Source organism: Hemitrygon akajei, chromosome 3 (assembly GCF_048418815.1).
Source record: "Hemitrygon akajei chromosome 3, sHemAka1.3, whole genome shotgun sequence".
In the NCBI taxonomy this organism is placed as follows: domain Eukaryota; kingdom Metazoa; phylum Chordata; class Chondrichthyes; order Myliobatiformes; family Dasyatidae; genus Hemitrygon; species Hemitrygon akajei.
The window spans coordinates 203,167,034-203,183,250 of NC_133126.1; the positions used below are offsets into that span (position 1 = coordinate 203,167,034).

Below are 16,217 nucleotides of genomic sequence, written 5' to 3' on the forward strand. Positions count from 1 at the left end.
AGTCATTTGATACGGTCAGCAGAGATGGCTTATGGAAGATAATGGAGAAGTTTAGCTGCCCTAGCAGGTTCTTCACGATTGTTTGGCAGTTCCACGATGGCATGATGGTGAAAGTCTTAGATGATGGTGACGAGTCAGAAGCCCTCCCAGTAACGAACGGTTTGAAGCAAGGATGCGTTCTCGCCCCTACACTCTTTAGCAGGGTCTTCTCTGCTATGCTGAATGATGCCTTCCGCGATTGTCAGGATGGTATACACGTTAGATACAGGGCTGGCGGTGGGTTATTCAACTTCCGGCGTCTACAGGCTGTTACAAAGGTAAGGGAGACTGTCGTCAGAGACCTCTTATTCACTGATGATTGCGCCCTCAACGCCAGCACAGAACAGAAGATGCAGCGAGAAATTGACTGCTTCTCACGCGTCTGTGACAACTTTGGACTTACAATCAGCACCAAAACGATCCGTGTTATGTACCGGCACGCACCCGGAAAGCCTTACAAGGAACCAAACATCACAGTAAAGGGGCAGAAGCTACTGGCAGTCGACAGCTTTACTTATCTGGGCAGAACTCTATAACGAGCGGTGAACATAGATGCAGAGATCAGCAACAGAATTGCCAAAGCCAGTGCCGCGTTTGGGAGACTCCGTGAGAATGTATGGGAGCGGAGAGGACTCAGCCTTACCACCAAGCTGAAGGTCTACTGAGCAGTGGTTCTCACCACCCTCCTCTATGCCAGCGTGACCTGGACTGTCTATAGCAGACACGCTAAACAGCTCAAACCACTTCCACGAGCTGCCTCCGTAGACTTCTCCACGTACGATGGCAGGACAAAGTCCCAGACACGGAGGTCCTGGAGCCGGCTGGCACCCACAGCGTCCACACCCTCCTACAGAAAGCCCAAGCCAAATGGGCTGGCCATGTCGTTTGGATGTCTGACAGTCGACTACCAAAATAGCTGTTGTATGGAGAGCTGAGCCAGAGCAAGCGCTCAGTTGGATGGCAGAAGAAACGTTTCCAAGACTGCCTCAAAGTGTCCCTCAACGACCACAACATCAATCCCAGTAGCTGGGAATCGCTTGCTCTGGACCGCCCAACCTGGTGGAGCAGGACCACTAAAGGAGCGTATGCAGCTGAAATCAGACGCACCACAGAGTCTCAGAGGAAACGCGCCGCGCGCAAGGCTCGAACTACCTCCACTTCCACTGCAGCACCTACCCTCATGTGTCCCACATGTGGGCGAGCTTTCAGGGCCCGGATTGGCCTCACCGGTCACCTCCGGACCCACAGTCACAAACCCTCCACATGACAGAAGTCGTGGTCGTCATCCACTCTGAAGGACGAACAACAACAACATAATTACCGTAATCTTCGGGAAATGTGTCGACTACTTTATTCATCTTGACCCAGTCAATTCGGTGTATCGGCGGCCGTAATTCTGTAAAACAAATTGGCATCATCATTGGAGTGATATGTTCCAAATACAGGTCATTAAGTTTGCAGATAATTACCTGAACAAATGATCCCGACATCCTCTTGGTGATTGCAGTTGTGTTGGCCCCAAGCTGAAGATGGGCATTGCCATAAAAGTGAATCTTCAAAACGACATTTAATGTCATCCAACCAGATCGGTCCAGTCCCCTCTCCAAATGTGCCTTTGTCTACGACTGATATTGCTGAGCTGCAGTTGAGCTGGGAGCAAACGACTTGGGCATTCTCAATGCCAAATGAATCAGAGCAAACTGTTCCCCATGTCCCGTTAAAGAAAACCTCAAGTCTGCCCTGGCAGGGATTCTTCCCATTCAACAACCTTATGTCCCTATGTTCTGAAAGAAAAAAATAATAAACATATTGCCTTAATTTCCAACATAATGGAGGGTATAAAAGCAATCTTTCTCTCTCTCTCTCTCCCTCTCTCTGCCTGCTACACTTGACAATAGTTTGCCCAGCATAGAGGACATCTTCGAAAGATATGATTTAAAAAGGCAGATAGCTATGATGTTTCAAAGGTTTGATATTTAAGGATCAATTATTTCCCGAGCACTATCAGACGTCCGTAGGGACAATGAACCCATATACTCTACCTCATTATTTTCCACTTTTGTCTCTTTGTTTTACAACTCATTGAAGTTAAGTTATAAATTCATGTACATATATAAGTCTTATCGTAATTTGTTTTTTAAAAATATTTTAAGCATTCCAATGGACTCTTAACGCAAAAAAACAAGATGCACGACATATGCCCAAGTCTTTGAACATAATTTTGATTCTGATTCTGAAATAGCCTTTTGAAATGTAATCTTAACAGATGTTGGCATCCTGATGACATTCTATGAACTTCAATTTCGATAGGAGTAGCAGTTTTACAGAAGTGTGTCAATGTCAAAATTGAGGAGGATCGAAGTCCTAAACCTTAAATGCATAAGATTTGTTCTTTGTTCTTTGCTGTATACATTTTGACTCGTTCTGTATTCACCATTGAGTCTGCAAAATTGTACAAGGGATTGTTTTTTTCAATTAACTGAAAGGGAAGGTACAGTAAGTACAGTATGGCTCATCCCAAAACGGGCTATCCATAGGTAAGAAAGGATTAAGTTTGTATGTGGCCACTCTGTTGAAATCGCTGGCTAGGGGTATGAAACTACTGTGCATGAAACACTCACGCAAGAGCGTGATCCGTTGAGGCAAACTGGATAGGGTCCAGTTCAATATTCGCTCCCAATATGTGTATATATATAACTATCGATTAACATGCAGACATTTCCTAACGTCAAAAAATGTGCGTGGCTTATTCACTGATAAACAACTGTACATTTTATGACCCTGCAATTGCTCCGCTACCATAATATGAAGTCCAATGATGAACATGGCCCGTCCTCTTCTTCACATGCATGTCGGAGCTTGGCCTTCAACTGTTGTGATAGCCCATGCATGTCTGAAGTAATTTCTTACCCGAACAGATAACTCCAGCATCTTCTTTGTGAATGCAATTGTTGTCACCCCATGCTCTCGACAGACATTTCCACAAGGCTGATTTATTCGTTGAACAGTTCAGGTTATCCATCCAAATAGGGCCTACACCTTGGCCAAACCAACTGGAAACAGTGGCATTAACAGCAAATCCACAATTCATTTCTTTGCAGACAACATGAGCATCTGTTAAATCCCACCCGTCATCGCATACGGTCCCCCACGATCCATTGTAATAAACTTCTACCCTTCCAGCACAACGACTTCCGCCATTCATCAGCCTTACGGGAATATTATCTGCAACACGAAATAATATGAATTAAATGATTTCAAAACATCTTTATTAACGCTTCCAATCATGCAGCCTGAGCAGATAGTTATCATGTGCATCATCATATACAGTCGAAAAAGATTGGTTGTTGATAAGAAGAAAGAGGGATATGTTATTGAAGCTTGGATTCATTAGAGCTGTGCCTTCAGCCAATTGCGTTCTTCACATTCAGAAAATCATTGTATGCAGCAGAAAATAATGTAAACTTTAACCATGTCGAATCTGAATGAAATCTATGTAGCTCTTGGGATCTTAGTTATCTGAAAGGATATTTAAAAATCTGAAGAGAATTTTTAGCGGTACTCTACGGCAAGTAATACAGTAGGCAGAAGTCAGCATGGTTTCTTTAAGGGGAAAGCTCTCATGACAATTCTGTTGGATTTATTTGAGGAAATATCGGGCGATATATATATAAAGCGAAGTCCGTAGGTGTAGTTTACCGCGATTTCCAGAGTGCGCCACAGGAAGCCATTAAACAAAATAAGAACACATGATACTTCAAGAAATATACTCTCATCGAAAGAAGATTAACTGAATTGCAGGACCCAAAATGTGGCAACAAAAATAACCGGGTGGTGCTCCACAGAGTCGGTGTTGGAACCTTCTCTATTCACGTTATTTTTTTAATGATCCGAATGTCCAAATTGATGGCTTTATGGACAATACAAAGCTTTTGAGGGGCGGGTAGTTTTCAGGAAGCAGAAGTCTGCTAAATTATTTGGTCAGATTAGAACTGACAAAGAAGTGGAAGATGGAATACGGGGTCGGACTGAGTATGTTGATGCACTGAGATAGAAGGAATAGAGGCTTACAGTATTCTCTAAACGAGTAGAAAATTAACAACCGGAGGTGCAAAAGGACCAGTGAACTCTCATTCAGAATTCCTTGAGGTTATATAATAGTTTGAATCCATTGTATGGAAGAAAACTGAAATGCTGCAATTCATTTCCAGATGACAAGAATATAAAAGCACGAATGTAATGCTAAGGATTTTTAAGACACTTGTTCCACACAAAGAGTATTGTGAGCAGTTCTGTGCCTCTTATACAAGAAAAGATGTACCAACTTTGCAGAAAGCCCAGAGGAAATTCACAAGTGTGATCCCAGGATGCTCTGGACCTGAACTAGTTGGAGTTCATAAAAATGGGGAGTGGGCGTTTCGGGTGCTGTACATTCATAAATATCCATCGAATATTGAAAGGGTAAGATAGAGTGGATGTGGCGAACATGTCTCCGATAGTAGGAAACTTTCAGACCAGAGGGCACATCCTCCGAATAGAGCATCATGCACTTTGAGCTGAGATGAGGACAGAGGTTAAGGGGAAGGTGGGAAGTTTGACGAGTAGCTAAGCGGCATGTCTATTAGACTGAGTAGTGATATTTAAAATGACTGAGGGGCAGCTGCTGGAGATAAAACGATTTATAGTGTAGGGGCCATGGCAATGTAGCTATAAGCACAGCACTATTGAGATCGGAGCGTCTCAGGTCAGAGATCTGTTCTGATCTTTCCTGTCAAAAATTTGTATGTTCTTCCCGCAACCACATGTGTTTCAGCAGGAGGTCCTGGCTTCATCGCACAGTCCAAAGTCGTATGGTTAGGATATTAATTGGTCCTTGTAAGTTGTCCTGGGATTCAACTAGCGTTAAGTACTGTAAGTGAGACATTGGGTGGTGCAGATCGTGGGCCCAAAGTGTATTTTCCGCACTATATCTATAAATAAATAAACGGACAGATAAATAAACACAAAATTTAATATGCAAACAGATGGATGTACATATAGATAAATAAATGAAGGAATAGATAAATAATGCAGTTTTCCCCTATATGTTAAGTTTGGTATATCTTTCCATGTGTTTCCGGAAACACTTAAAATATCCAAAGTTCATGCTTTATTTCACGTTTTCAACAATGTCAGATGATCGGCAATAGTCTTAATCACTGTAATATGCATCGTCATTGTACAATGTCGGAATGCTCTGTGAATTTTATGAAGGATTAAAAGTTCTTACCAGAGCAAAATACGCCAACGTCATCACCGATAGTTAAGTTGTCTGGCTGCGTGAAATTGCAGTTCCAAAGGTAAGGTTCACTCCCATTGCAACTGACATTGCTCATCAACACATTTCCTTTCCCAATTCCATACTTCCAGTGCTTGTACATATTTACTGCGGAGCCGCAGTTCAACTGTCTGCATACCACATCTGCCTCTTTGAAATCCCACAGAGTATCAGTCACTCTGCCCCAGACACGTCTGTGATAAACCTCCACTCGGCCATCGCATCGGCCCTCTCCACCAGCTAGTCGCAACTGCCAGTCGTCCTCTGTAAAATTACAATTGTTTAATCCATATATTTTAAGGTTTCAATTCAGCAATTTGTGAAAAAATAAACGTTCACATAACTGGGGAGTATACGTTGGCCGAAATTAATCAATTAGAAGCGTTTGCAAATATTCTATAGAGTCGATTTCGGAAAGCAACACATCTAATAGTCTTCCTATACATTAATCCAATGATCTTAAATTTATTATCCTCCCTTTAGTAATTTCGGCCTGGTGGTGCGGGTAATATTTGTCTGTGATTGTGTCGATCCTTTTATCATCTTGGTTGCTTATTATGATATCTTGCTACATGCATAATGCAGGGATTATTTAGGAATTATGTTATATGGGATATGATGCGCTACAGAAGCGTAGCGGTGATTACGGCGGTATTATAGCTCGGGGTATGGGAGTTCGCAGTTTAATATGGACATTATCTTTCAGGAGTTTGTATGTTTTGACTATGGAACACTTGCACTTCCTCCAGTTCTTCTCCCGCATCCTCGAATCGTCCAAAGACGTATTTGTTGGAAGCTAAATTGGTCATTGCAGATTGTCCTGTGATTAGGCTATCAATTAGCAGTGATTACTGGTTGTGTGACTGAGAGGATCAGAAGCGTGCAGAACTCTAAATAAATTAATAAATGAGTAAAAACAAACCAAACTAACGAATGAATAAAATAAATGATGCAGCAAAAAAGCAGGGGTATGTCAAATATCGATGTTCTTGGAACTGGTTCGAAGCATGGAACATGTCATAAGTGCATAATGCGCTCTTTACCTCCATAGCTATTTTGTTTAGGGCATTGATAATACGACGATTAATTCTGCAGGATCGAGACGTATTCACCTGCTACGTTCATTTGGTTTTTAGCGTCAACCTTTCTTTAACTCTTTCCAACAATGTACTTATATTAACGGCGCAGAGCTTCCCTTATTATGCTTTACCTGTCACTTCATAAATTCGAATTAAAAATTATCACGGTACGTCACGTGGCTGTAATATAATTCCCACTAACGTTCTTTAAACAATTTTATTTATATATTGATACGAATTAAAAATTACTGAATTGGCCAAACTTTAAACTGGAAATCTCGCTCTGTTGTTAAGAGGCCGAATTGAATTTCTGTATGACAATTTGCAATATTTAATATTTTCTTCGCTGGCATACCAACAGAGGAGGTGCGAATATCGGTACAATTTTAAAATGAAGATTTTCAACAAGAATCTTTTCTACATTTAAAACTAAAACGCATACGTTTTCAGGCATGCTTGTTACTGAAAGGTGAATCACCTACCAGAGCAGATCACACTGGCGTCCCGATCGTGCGTGCACTGATGTTGCCCCCATGATGCAATGAGGCATTCATTCAAACGCATCTCATTGCCACGACATTGGTTTACGTCATTCCATATCATTCCGGTACCCTGACCAAAGAATGCTCCAACAGGCGCTGATAAGGCTTTTCCACAATGGAGATGATTGCAGACGACGGCCGCGTCCTTCAAATCCCAGTAAGCATCGCAGACTGTTCCCCAGGTTTCTCCCCGGAGCACTTCCACTCTACCTGAACAGGCGTTCATGCCACCAACCAGTCGCGGCCCTTTTTGACCTTATGTGTAGTAACAAGGAAAGCAATGATTTTTTTTACAATGGCAAACTTTTTTAAGCCTGCAAACTTTTTTAACTAAAAGAAAAGGGAGAGAAACCAAAAGAAATGGGAAAGATATATATTTTTTTGCATCTGTATTTACTAAGAAAACTGGAATAGAGTCTATGGAAACAAGGCAAACAAGTAGGGAGATCATGGAACTTATACAGATTAAAGAGGAGGAGATGATTGCTCTTTTGAGGCAAATCAGAGTAGATAAATGCCCAGGACCTGACAGGGTATTCCCTCGGACCGTGAAGGAGACTGGTGTTGAAATTGCAGGGGCCCTGGCAGAAATATTTAAAATGTAAATATCCACGGGTCACGTGCCGGATAATTGGAGGATAGCTCTTGTAGTTCCATTGTTTAAAAAATGGCTCAAAAAGTAAGCCGGGAAATTATAGGACGGTAGGTTTGACATCGGTAGTAGGTAAATTATTGGAAGGAATGCTAAGAGATAGGATCTACAAGTATTTGGACGCAGGGACTTATTAGAAAAAGTCAGCATGGCTTTGGGCTCGGTAGGTCATGTTTAACCAATCTATTAGTGTTTTTCGAGGAAGTTACCTTGCAAGTGGATGAAGGGAAGGCAGTGGATGTTGTATACATGGACTTCAGTAAGGCTTTTGACAAGGTCCAGCATGGGAGATTAGTTAGGAAAATTCAGTCGCTAGGTATACATGGAGAGGTAGTATATTGGATTAGACATTGGCTCAATGGAAGACACCAGAGAGTGGTAGTGGAGGATTGCTTCTCTGAGTGGAGGCCTGTAACTAGTGGTGCACCACAGGGATCACTGCTGGGTCCATTGCTATTTGTCATGTATATTAATGATCTGGATGATAAAGTGACAAGCTGGATCTATAAATTTGCTGATGATAAAACGATTGGAGGTGTAGTGGACAGTGTCGAATATTTTCCAAGTTCTCAGAGGGATTTGGACCAGTTGGAGGTATGGCCTGAAAAATGGCAGATGGAGTTTAATGCGGACAAGTGTGAGGTATTGCACTTCGGAAGGTCAAACCAAGGTAGAACATACAAGGTAAATGGTAGGACACGATGACTGCAGTAGAACAGAGGGATCTGGCAGTAGATACAGAATTCCCTAAAAGTGGCATCACAAGTAGATAGGGTCGTAAAGAGAGCTTTTGGTACATTGGCCTTTATAAATCAAAGTATTGAGTATAAGATTTGGAATGTAATGGTGAGGTTGTATAAGACATTGGTAAGACCGAATTTGGAGTATTGTGTGCAGTTTTGATCAGATAATTACAGGAAGGAGATTAATAAGATTGAAGGAATGCAGGCAATGTTTACAAAGATGTTGCCGGGACATGAAGAAACAGAGTTACAGAGAAAGCTTGAATAGTTTACGACTTTATTCCCTGGAGCGTAGAAGAATGAGGGGTGATTTGATAGAGGTGTATAAAATTATGATGGGTATAGATAGAGTGATTTCAAGCAGGCTTTTTTCCACTGAAGCCTGGGAGAAAAAAAAACAGAGGTCATGGGTTAAGGGTGAAGGGGGAAAAGTTTAAAGGGAACATGGGGGGGTTGCTTCTTCACACAGAGAGTGGTGGGAGTGTGGAATGAGCTGCCAGTTGAAGTGGTGAATGCAGGCTCACTTCTGACATTTAAGAAAAACTTGTAAAGGTATATGAATGAGAAGAGTTTGTAGGGATATGGACCAGGTGCAGGTCAGTGGGACTGGGCAGAAAAATGGTACGGCGCAGCCTATTTCTCTGCTGTAATGTTCTATGGTTCTATGGTTCTAAAAATAGCATGCTCCACCTGTCCTGCTCGTTGACTGTTTTTGATGCCCCCGTCAGGGAGAGGGTGACGTAGCATCCAGGCCAGAGGAAGCCGACTCAAAAGCAGTTACTTCCCCCAAGACGTAAAGCTGCTGAATACCTCCACACATCCAATCACCAATAGAAATGATTTTAAACAATAATGAACGAACTTCAGAACTAATATTTCTACATCGTCTTTAGATGAGTTCAACCTCAAATAAGTCTTGCACTTCTCGAATGCATTCATGAAAAACAACATACTACAGCGCAAATGTAAGCAAAAGATGATACTGTGAAATACAGGAGAAAGGTGAACAAGACAGTTCATGATGCAATGTGCAGAGTAGCCTGAATATTATGAAGAACGGGACTTAGAGCGCTCCAGGTGGTAGTTTCTAAATAGATAAATTTCAAAACTGTTCAACTACCGCTAAAACTGGATTAGAATCAGATAATCCCGAAAATCCTCAGCAAGCCAGCTTCTGAAATGTTGCCAATGTTAATTAGTTGCAATTGAATCGCTTATGTAATCTGAATACAAAGAAGATAAATGTAAAACCGCATTTAGTCATCAGAGAAGTACAGTGAAAGGAAAACACAAACACGAGAGGTCACTAATGTCTGAACGCAAACGAAAGTTGTTTAGCGGTAATGCCAAATCTTCATCAGTGTATGTCAATGTCCCATTATATCCCATATGTGGCCTCTACGGTAGCAGCGCGGTTAGCGTAAAGTTATTACAGCGAGAAAAATTACGGAGTTCAGAACTCGATTCCGGTGCTGTCTGTTAGACATTTGTGAGTGCGTGGTTTTCCGTCGCGTGTTCCAGTGTGTTCCCCCACTCCAATACCTACAGGTCATTACGCTAATTGGTCACTGTCTGGGATTAGGCCAATATTAATAGTAATTATGCGAGCTTCTGGGCGGTGGAACTCTGAGTTCACGTAAATCCTACCATAATAAAAATAAAAATCTCGTTAAACTGTATTTGGCAGTTTTGTGTTCAGTTAACTATCTAATTATCAGTCCATACACGAGTGTAGTATAAGCTATTTTGCGACCAGCCATGGGCTACTTTATTTGTAGGGGGAATTTCTTTCGAATCGGGAAAACATTGCATCTCCTGTACCTCGAGGGGAATGAAATGTGAGAAGCCAGATCACCATTGCAACACTGACAATGTGCTGGAGAACTCAGCAGAATTTATAGAATGGAGTAAAAATTTGACGTCGACGCTTCGGTCCGAGACCCTCCATCAGGTCTGGAAACAAAGATACTAGAATGAAGAGGTGGGAGGGAGGCACATAGTACAGCCGAGAAGGTGACAGGTGAATCCAGGTGGGTGGGAATGGTAAAGGACTGGTGAGAAAGGATTGCTGGGGATAAGTAACTCAGAGGGTCCTGAAAATTAAAGCCTTTATGCTGCACAAAATGATAGTGCAATCAAACAAACAATGTACGTTAATAAGTGAGGAGAACTTCCAGAAAAGCTAATATAACAGGTGTTTTAAACATCGCACAGAACAGCAAATCAGTCTGAAATGGAAGATATTTGATATGAGGTTAATTTTCGTCAGGTGAACGAGAATGGTAGACGACCAGTGCTACAGGTGCGATGTTATTGCTTTGAATTCCATTGCTTTTGGACAAAACGATTGTGCAACTCCAAAGACTCAAATTTCTCCACCGATCGAATTAACCGTTTCAAGGTAATAGATTACACTTTTTTTATTTTTATACACTACACAAAAGAATGATTTTGCAGCCTGTATATTTTGATGTGTAAATTATTCCCTTTACAAATATTATGGTTTAAAGATCCAAGCTCATATTTTGATTTGTCAAAAAGTTCACATGCTATGCTGCATATATAAGCGATTCTACTCTTGCTGTTGCCTGTTACCGCCACCTAAATCCAGGTTAAAAACAAACGAATGAAGCACCTACCTGAACAAATGACGCTGACAGCCCTTTTACGTGAACAACTGGGTTCATTCCTTCGCGTGGCAGCACAATCCCATAAAAAGGTCTCATTGCCTTGACATTCATAGGAATCCTGCCACATGGGAGCACTGCCCTCTCCAAAATATGCCCCTCCGATGACTAATGTCGCGTCGCCGCATTTCAACGAACTGCACACCACAAGCGCGTCCTGCAAATCGAAATGCGAATCACACACCGTTCCCCAAGTCTCTCCATGCTGTATTTCTAGTCTTCCAGAACAGTTGTCGTAGCCATCAACCAGTCTGGGCTTTCTGTGTCCTGCGGATTATAGGCACAAGGTAAAAGATCTTCAGTAAAATGTGCTATGTTGAGCAGATTTAACGAGATTAAATAACGTTTTCCAACCGAAATTATCTGTGATCACGCTTGCTGGACATGTTTTATGCTGTCGAAAGCGGCCAATGAGTGAATTGGCCAGTGAATTAGTGGAGGTTTGAGGCTTTGACTCGAGAGGCTTCGACGAGAATAGGCGGAGGACGAGCTGGTTCCCAGTTAGTCTTTACATGACTCCTGAGACGGTGATGTGCCTCTCCTATGAGATGTGGCAGCCTTGGGGGAACTCCCCTCTACCACAGTGTCACATCTGCCAGAAGTGCATGCCGCTGGGCGACTTGGAAGACCGTGTGAAGAATCTGGAGCAACAGCTGGATGACATTCGACTCACAAGGGAAAATGAGGCAGTCATAAATGTGAGCTACAGGGAGGTCGTCACACCTAGGCTACCGGAAGCAGCTAGTTGGGTGACAGTCAGAGGGGGGAAAGCGAAGGAGAGCATGCAGGTAGTGTAGAGCATCCCTGTAGCAATTCCCCTGAATCATAAGTTTACCGTCCTGGATACTGTTGGCGAGGACGACCGACCAGGTGTGAACCAGGGTGGCATAGCCTCTGGCACTGAGTCTGACCCTGTGGTGCAGAAGAATGGGACGGAGAAGAGGAGAGATGTCGTCATTAGAGACTCCACAGTCACGGGAGCAGACAGGAGATTTCGTGGACGTAAGAAGGACACCTGCATGGTTTGTTGCATACCGGGTGTCAGGTTCCGGGATGTCTCTGACCGAGTGCACGACATCCTGGTACGACAGGGAAAGCAACCAGAAGTCGTGATACTTGTTGGTAACAATGACATAGGCAGGAAGAGGGATGAGGTCCTGAAGTGTGAGTTTCGGGAACTAGGCAGAAGGCTGAAGATCAAGACTTCAAGGATGGCGTTCTCAGGATTGCTGCCAGTGCTACGTGATAGTGATGGTAATAATTGGATAAGATGGCAGTTGAATGCGTGACTGAGGAGTTGGTGCAGGGGGCAGTGTTTTAGAATTTTGGATCATTGGGAGCTCTTCTGAGGAAGGTGGGACCTGTACAGATTGGATGGGTTGCACCTGAACTCGAGGGGGAGCGATATCCTTGCAGGTAGGTTAACTAGCATGGTTCGGGAGGGGTTAAACTAATTTGCAAGGAGGATGGGATCCGGAGCGATAGAGCAGTGAAAGAAGTGCGTGAAGTAAAGCTAGATCTGACATATAGAGAGGCTTTGAGGAAAGAGAAGCAGAATAAAGGTAGTAAGGTAGAAGGGCTAAAGTGTGCGTACTTCAATGCAAGTAGCATCAGGAACAAAGGTGATGAACTGAGAGCTTGGATACATACATGGAATTGTGATGTAATGATCATTACACAGACTTGGCTGGCGCCATGGCTGGAATGGATTCTCAATATTTCTGGATTTCAGTGCTTTAACAGGGATAGAGAGTAGTGAAAAAGGGGCGGAGGGGTGGCATTAGTGGTCAGGGACACTATTACAGCTATAGAAAGTGTGAGCAATGTAGCTGGATCCTCTTTTGAGTCAGTATAAGTTGAAGTCAGGAACAGGAAAGGAGAAGTTACTCTACTGCGGGTATTCCGTAGACCCCCCCATAGCAGCAGAGATACCGTGGAGCAGATTGGGAGGCAGATATTGGAAAGGTGCACAACTAACAGGGTTGTTATCATGCGTGCCTTTAATTTCACTAATATCGATTGGCAACTGATTAGTTCCAAGGGTTTAGATGGGACAAAGTTTGTTCAGTGTGTCCAGGACAGATTCCTGTCACAGTGTGTTGACATGCTGATTAGGGGGAATGCTATACTAGATCTAGTATTAGGTACCGAACTGGGTCAGGTCACAGATCTGTCAGTGGGTGAGCATCTGGGAGACAGTGATCACCGGTCCCTGGCATTTAGTATTATAATGGAAAAGGATATAATCAGAGAGGAAAGGATAATTATTAATAGGGGAAGGGCAAATTATGAAGCTATAAGGCTAGAACTTGCGGGTGTGAATTGGGATGATATTTTTGCAGGGAGATGTTCTCTGGACATGTGGTCGATGTTTAAGGATCTCTTGCAGGATGTTAGGTATAAATTCTTCCCGGTGAGGAAGATAAAGAATGGAATGGTGAATGAACCATGGGTGACAAGTGAGTTGGAAAATCTAGTCGGATGGAAGAAGGCAGCATACATGAGGTTTAGGAAGCAAGGATCAGATGGGTCTATTGAGGAATATAGGGTAGCAAAAAAAGAGCTTAAGAAAGGGCTCAGAAGAGTAAGAATGGGGCATGGGAAGGCCTTGGCGAGTAGGGTAAAGGAAAAACCCCAAGCTATTCTTCGATTTTGTGAAGAACAAAAGGATGACAAGAGTGAAAGTAGGAGTGCGAAGATGTGCCTGGAGGCTGTGGAAATGAGCGAGTTCCTCAATGAATACATCTCTTCTGTATTCACCAATGAGGGGGAACTGGATGACGGTAAGGGCAATATGAGTGAGGATGATATTCTGGAGCATTAAGGGAGAGGAGGTGTTGGAGTTGTTAAAATACATTAGGGCGGATAAGTCCCTGGGGCCTGTAGGAACAATCCCCAGGCTGCTCCACGAGGCCAGGGAAGTGATTGCTGAGCCTCTGGCTAGGATCTTTATGTCCTCGTTGTCCACAGGAATGGTACCGGAGGTCCGGAGGGAGGCGAATTCTGTCCCCTTGCTCAAAAAAGTTAGTTGGGATAATCCGGGTAAATATAGACCAGTGAGCCTTACGTCTGTGGTGGGAAAACTATTAGTGATAGGATCTGTGGGCATTTAGAGAATCATGGTCTGATCAGGGACAGTCAGCCTGGGTTTGTGAAGGGCAGATAGTGTCTAACAAGCCGGATAGAGTTCTTCGAGGAGGTGACCACTTATATAGATGAGGGTAGTGCAGTGGATGTGAACTACATGGATTTTAGTAAGGCATTTGACAAGGCTCCACACGGTAGGCTTATTCAGAAAGTCAGAAGGCATGTGATCCAGGGTACTGTTGCCAGGTAGATTCAGAATTGGCTTACCTGCAGAAAGCAAAGCGTCGTGGTGGAGGGAGTGCATTCAGATTGGATGGTTGTGACTAGTGGTGGCCCACAAGGATCTGTTCTGGGACCTCCACTTTTTGTGATTTTCATTAACGACCTGGATGTGGGGTTTGAAGGGTGGGTTGGCAAGTTTGCAGACGACACAAAGGTTGGTGGTGGTTGTAGATAGTGTAGAGGATTGTCGAAGATTGCAGAAAGATATTGATAGGATGCAGAAGTCGTCTAAGAAGTGGCAGCTGGAGTTCAACCGGGAGAAATGTGAGGTGGTACACTTTGGAAGCACAGACTCCAAGGCAGAGTACGAAATAAATTGGAGGATACTTGGTAGTGTGGAGGAGCAGAGGATCTGGAGGTACATGTCCATAGATCCCAGAAAGTTGCCTCACAAGTAGATAGGGTAGTTAAGAAAGCTTATGGGGTGCTAGCTTTTGTAAGTCGAGGGATAGAGTTGAAGAGACGCGATGTAATTATGCAGCTCTATGAAACTCTGGTTAGCCAACACTTGTAGTACTGTGTCCAGTTCTGGTCGCCTCACTATAGGAAGTATGTGGAAGCATTGGAAAAGGTACAGAGGAGATTTACCAGGATGCTGCCGTGTTTAGAGTGTATAGATTTTGTTCATTGATTAAGGGAGCTAGGACATTACTCTTTGGAGAGAAGGAGGATGAGAGGAGAAATGATAGAGGTGTACAAGATACTAAAAGGAATAGACAGAGTGGATAGCCAGCGCCTCTTCCCCAGGGCACCACTGCTCAGTATAAGAGGACATAGCTTTAAGGTAAGGGGAGGGCAGTTCAATGGGGATATTAGAGGAAGGTTTTTCACTCAGAGAGTGGTTGGTGCGTGATATGCACTGCCTGAGTCTGTGCTGGAGGTAGATACACTAGTGAAGATTAACAGACGACTATACAGCTATATGGAGGAACGTAAGGTGGGGGTTATATGGGAGGCAGGGTTTCAGTGACGGCACAATATTGTTGGCCGGAGGGCCTGTAATATGCTGTACTGTTCTATTAGTGAAGCATATATAAGTTTTACAAGCGGATAATGGATGCAACATATATGTATGGATTGTGTGCAAATGCAGACAGAGCAATGATGTAGATTGCACCGCAGAAGCAATATTCCAAAGGGTAATGAATGGATGACTGAAAATGCAGTATTTAAATGCGTGTAGAATTCGCAATAAAGTGGACGTACTCGTGGCGCAGTTAAAGATCGGTCGGCATGACATTGTCAGCATCGCTGAGTCGTGTCTGAAACAGGTCCATGTCTGGGATCATAACATCAAATAATATACTTTGTACCAAAGGGATAGGTAGAATGCCATAGGCGCTGGAGTGGCGTTGTTGGTAAGGGATGGAATTATATCTTTATTGACATAGGGTCATCGAATATTGAATCTTTGGGACTGGAGTTAAGAAACAGTAAGTGTAAAAAATAAAAGAATATGGTAACCATATATAGACACAAAATAATAAGCAAGATGCGGTTTGAGGTTGCAAAGGGAGCGGGACACTGCACGCAATAAGGGCAATCACACATTTGTTAGCAGGGATTTCAATGTACAAGCGGATTGGGAAAATAAGATTGCTGTCGCATTGCAAGAGAAGGGACTTGTTCAATGCCCAAGAAATAGCGTTTCAGAGCAATTTGTGCTTCAGGTCACTCACTGAAAGGCTGTCTTAGATTTGCTGCTGTGCAATAACCCCGAAATTTTAGGGAGCTTAATATGAATAATCCTTGAGATGCTGTGATCATAATATGATTCGATTCATATCTA

General features: G+C 43.1%; 1 protein-coding gene across 1 annotated transcript; it reads right to left on the reverse strand.

The window, feature by feature from the left end:
- Positions 1-241: 241 nt before the first annotated feature.
- LOC140724675 (scavenger receptor cysteine-rich type 1 protein M130-like) lies at positions 242-7,203 on the reverse strand. The gene is made up of 5 exons (XM_073039100.1): positions 6,918-7,203; positions 2,950-3,264; positions 1,509-1,823; positions 1,361-1,435; positions 242-306 (listed from the first exon to the last, which is right to left on the reverse strand). Exons 1-5 carry the CDS (start codon positions 7,201-7,203, stop codon positions 242-244), a joined length of 1,056 nt encoding a protein of 351 aa, XP_072895201.1.
- Between the last annotated feature and the right edge of the window lie 9,014 nt (positions 7,204-16,217).

Bases quoted from the DNA above. Each gene is read 5' to 3' on its own strand.
- LOC140724675 (XM_073039100.1), bottom strand. From the start codon at position 7,203: ATGAACGCCTGTTCAGGTAGAGTGGAAGTGCTCCGGGGAGAAACCTGG. The intron at 1,436-1,508 runs GTAATTATCTGC...TTTGTTTTACAG, and splicing joins TGTCGGGATCATTTGTTCAG to AATTACGGCCGCCGATACAC. The intron at 307-1,360 runs GTAATTATGTTG...CCTTTGTAACAG, and splicing joins CACATTTCCCGAAGATTACG to CCTGTAGACGCCGGAAGTTG.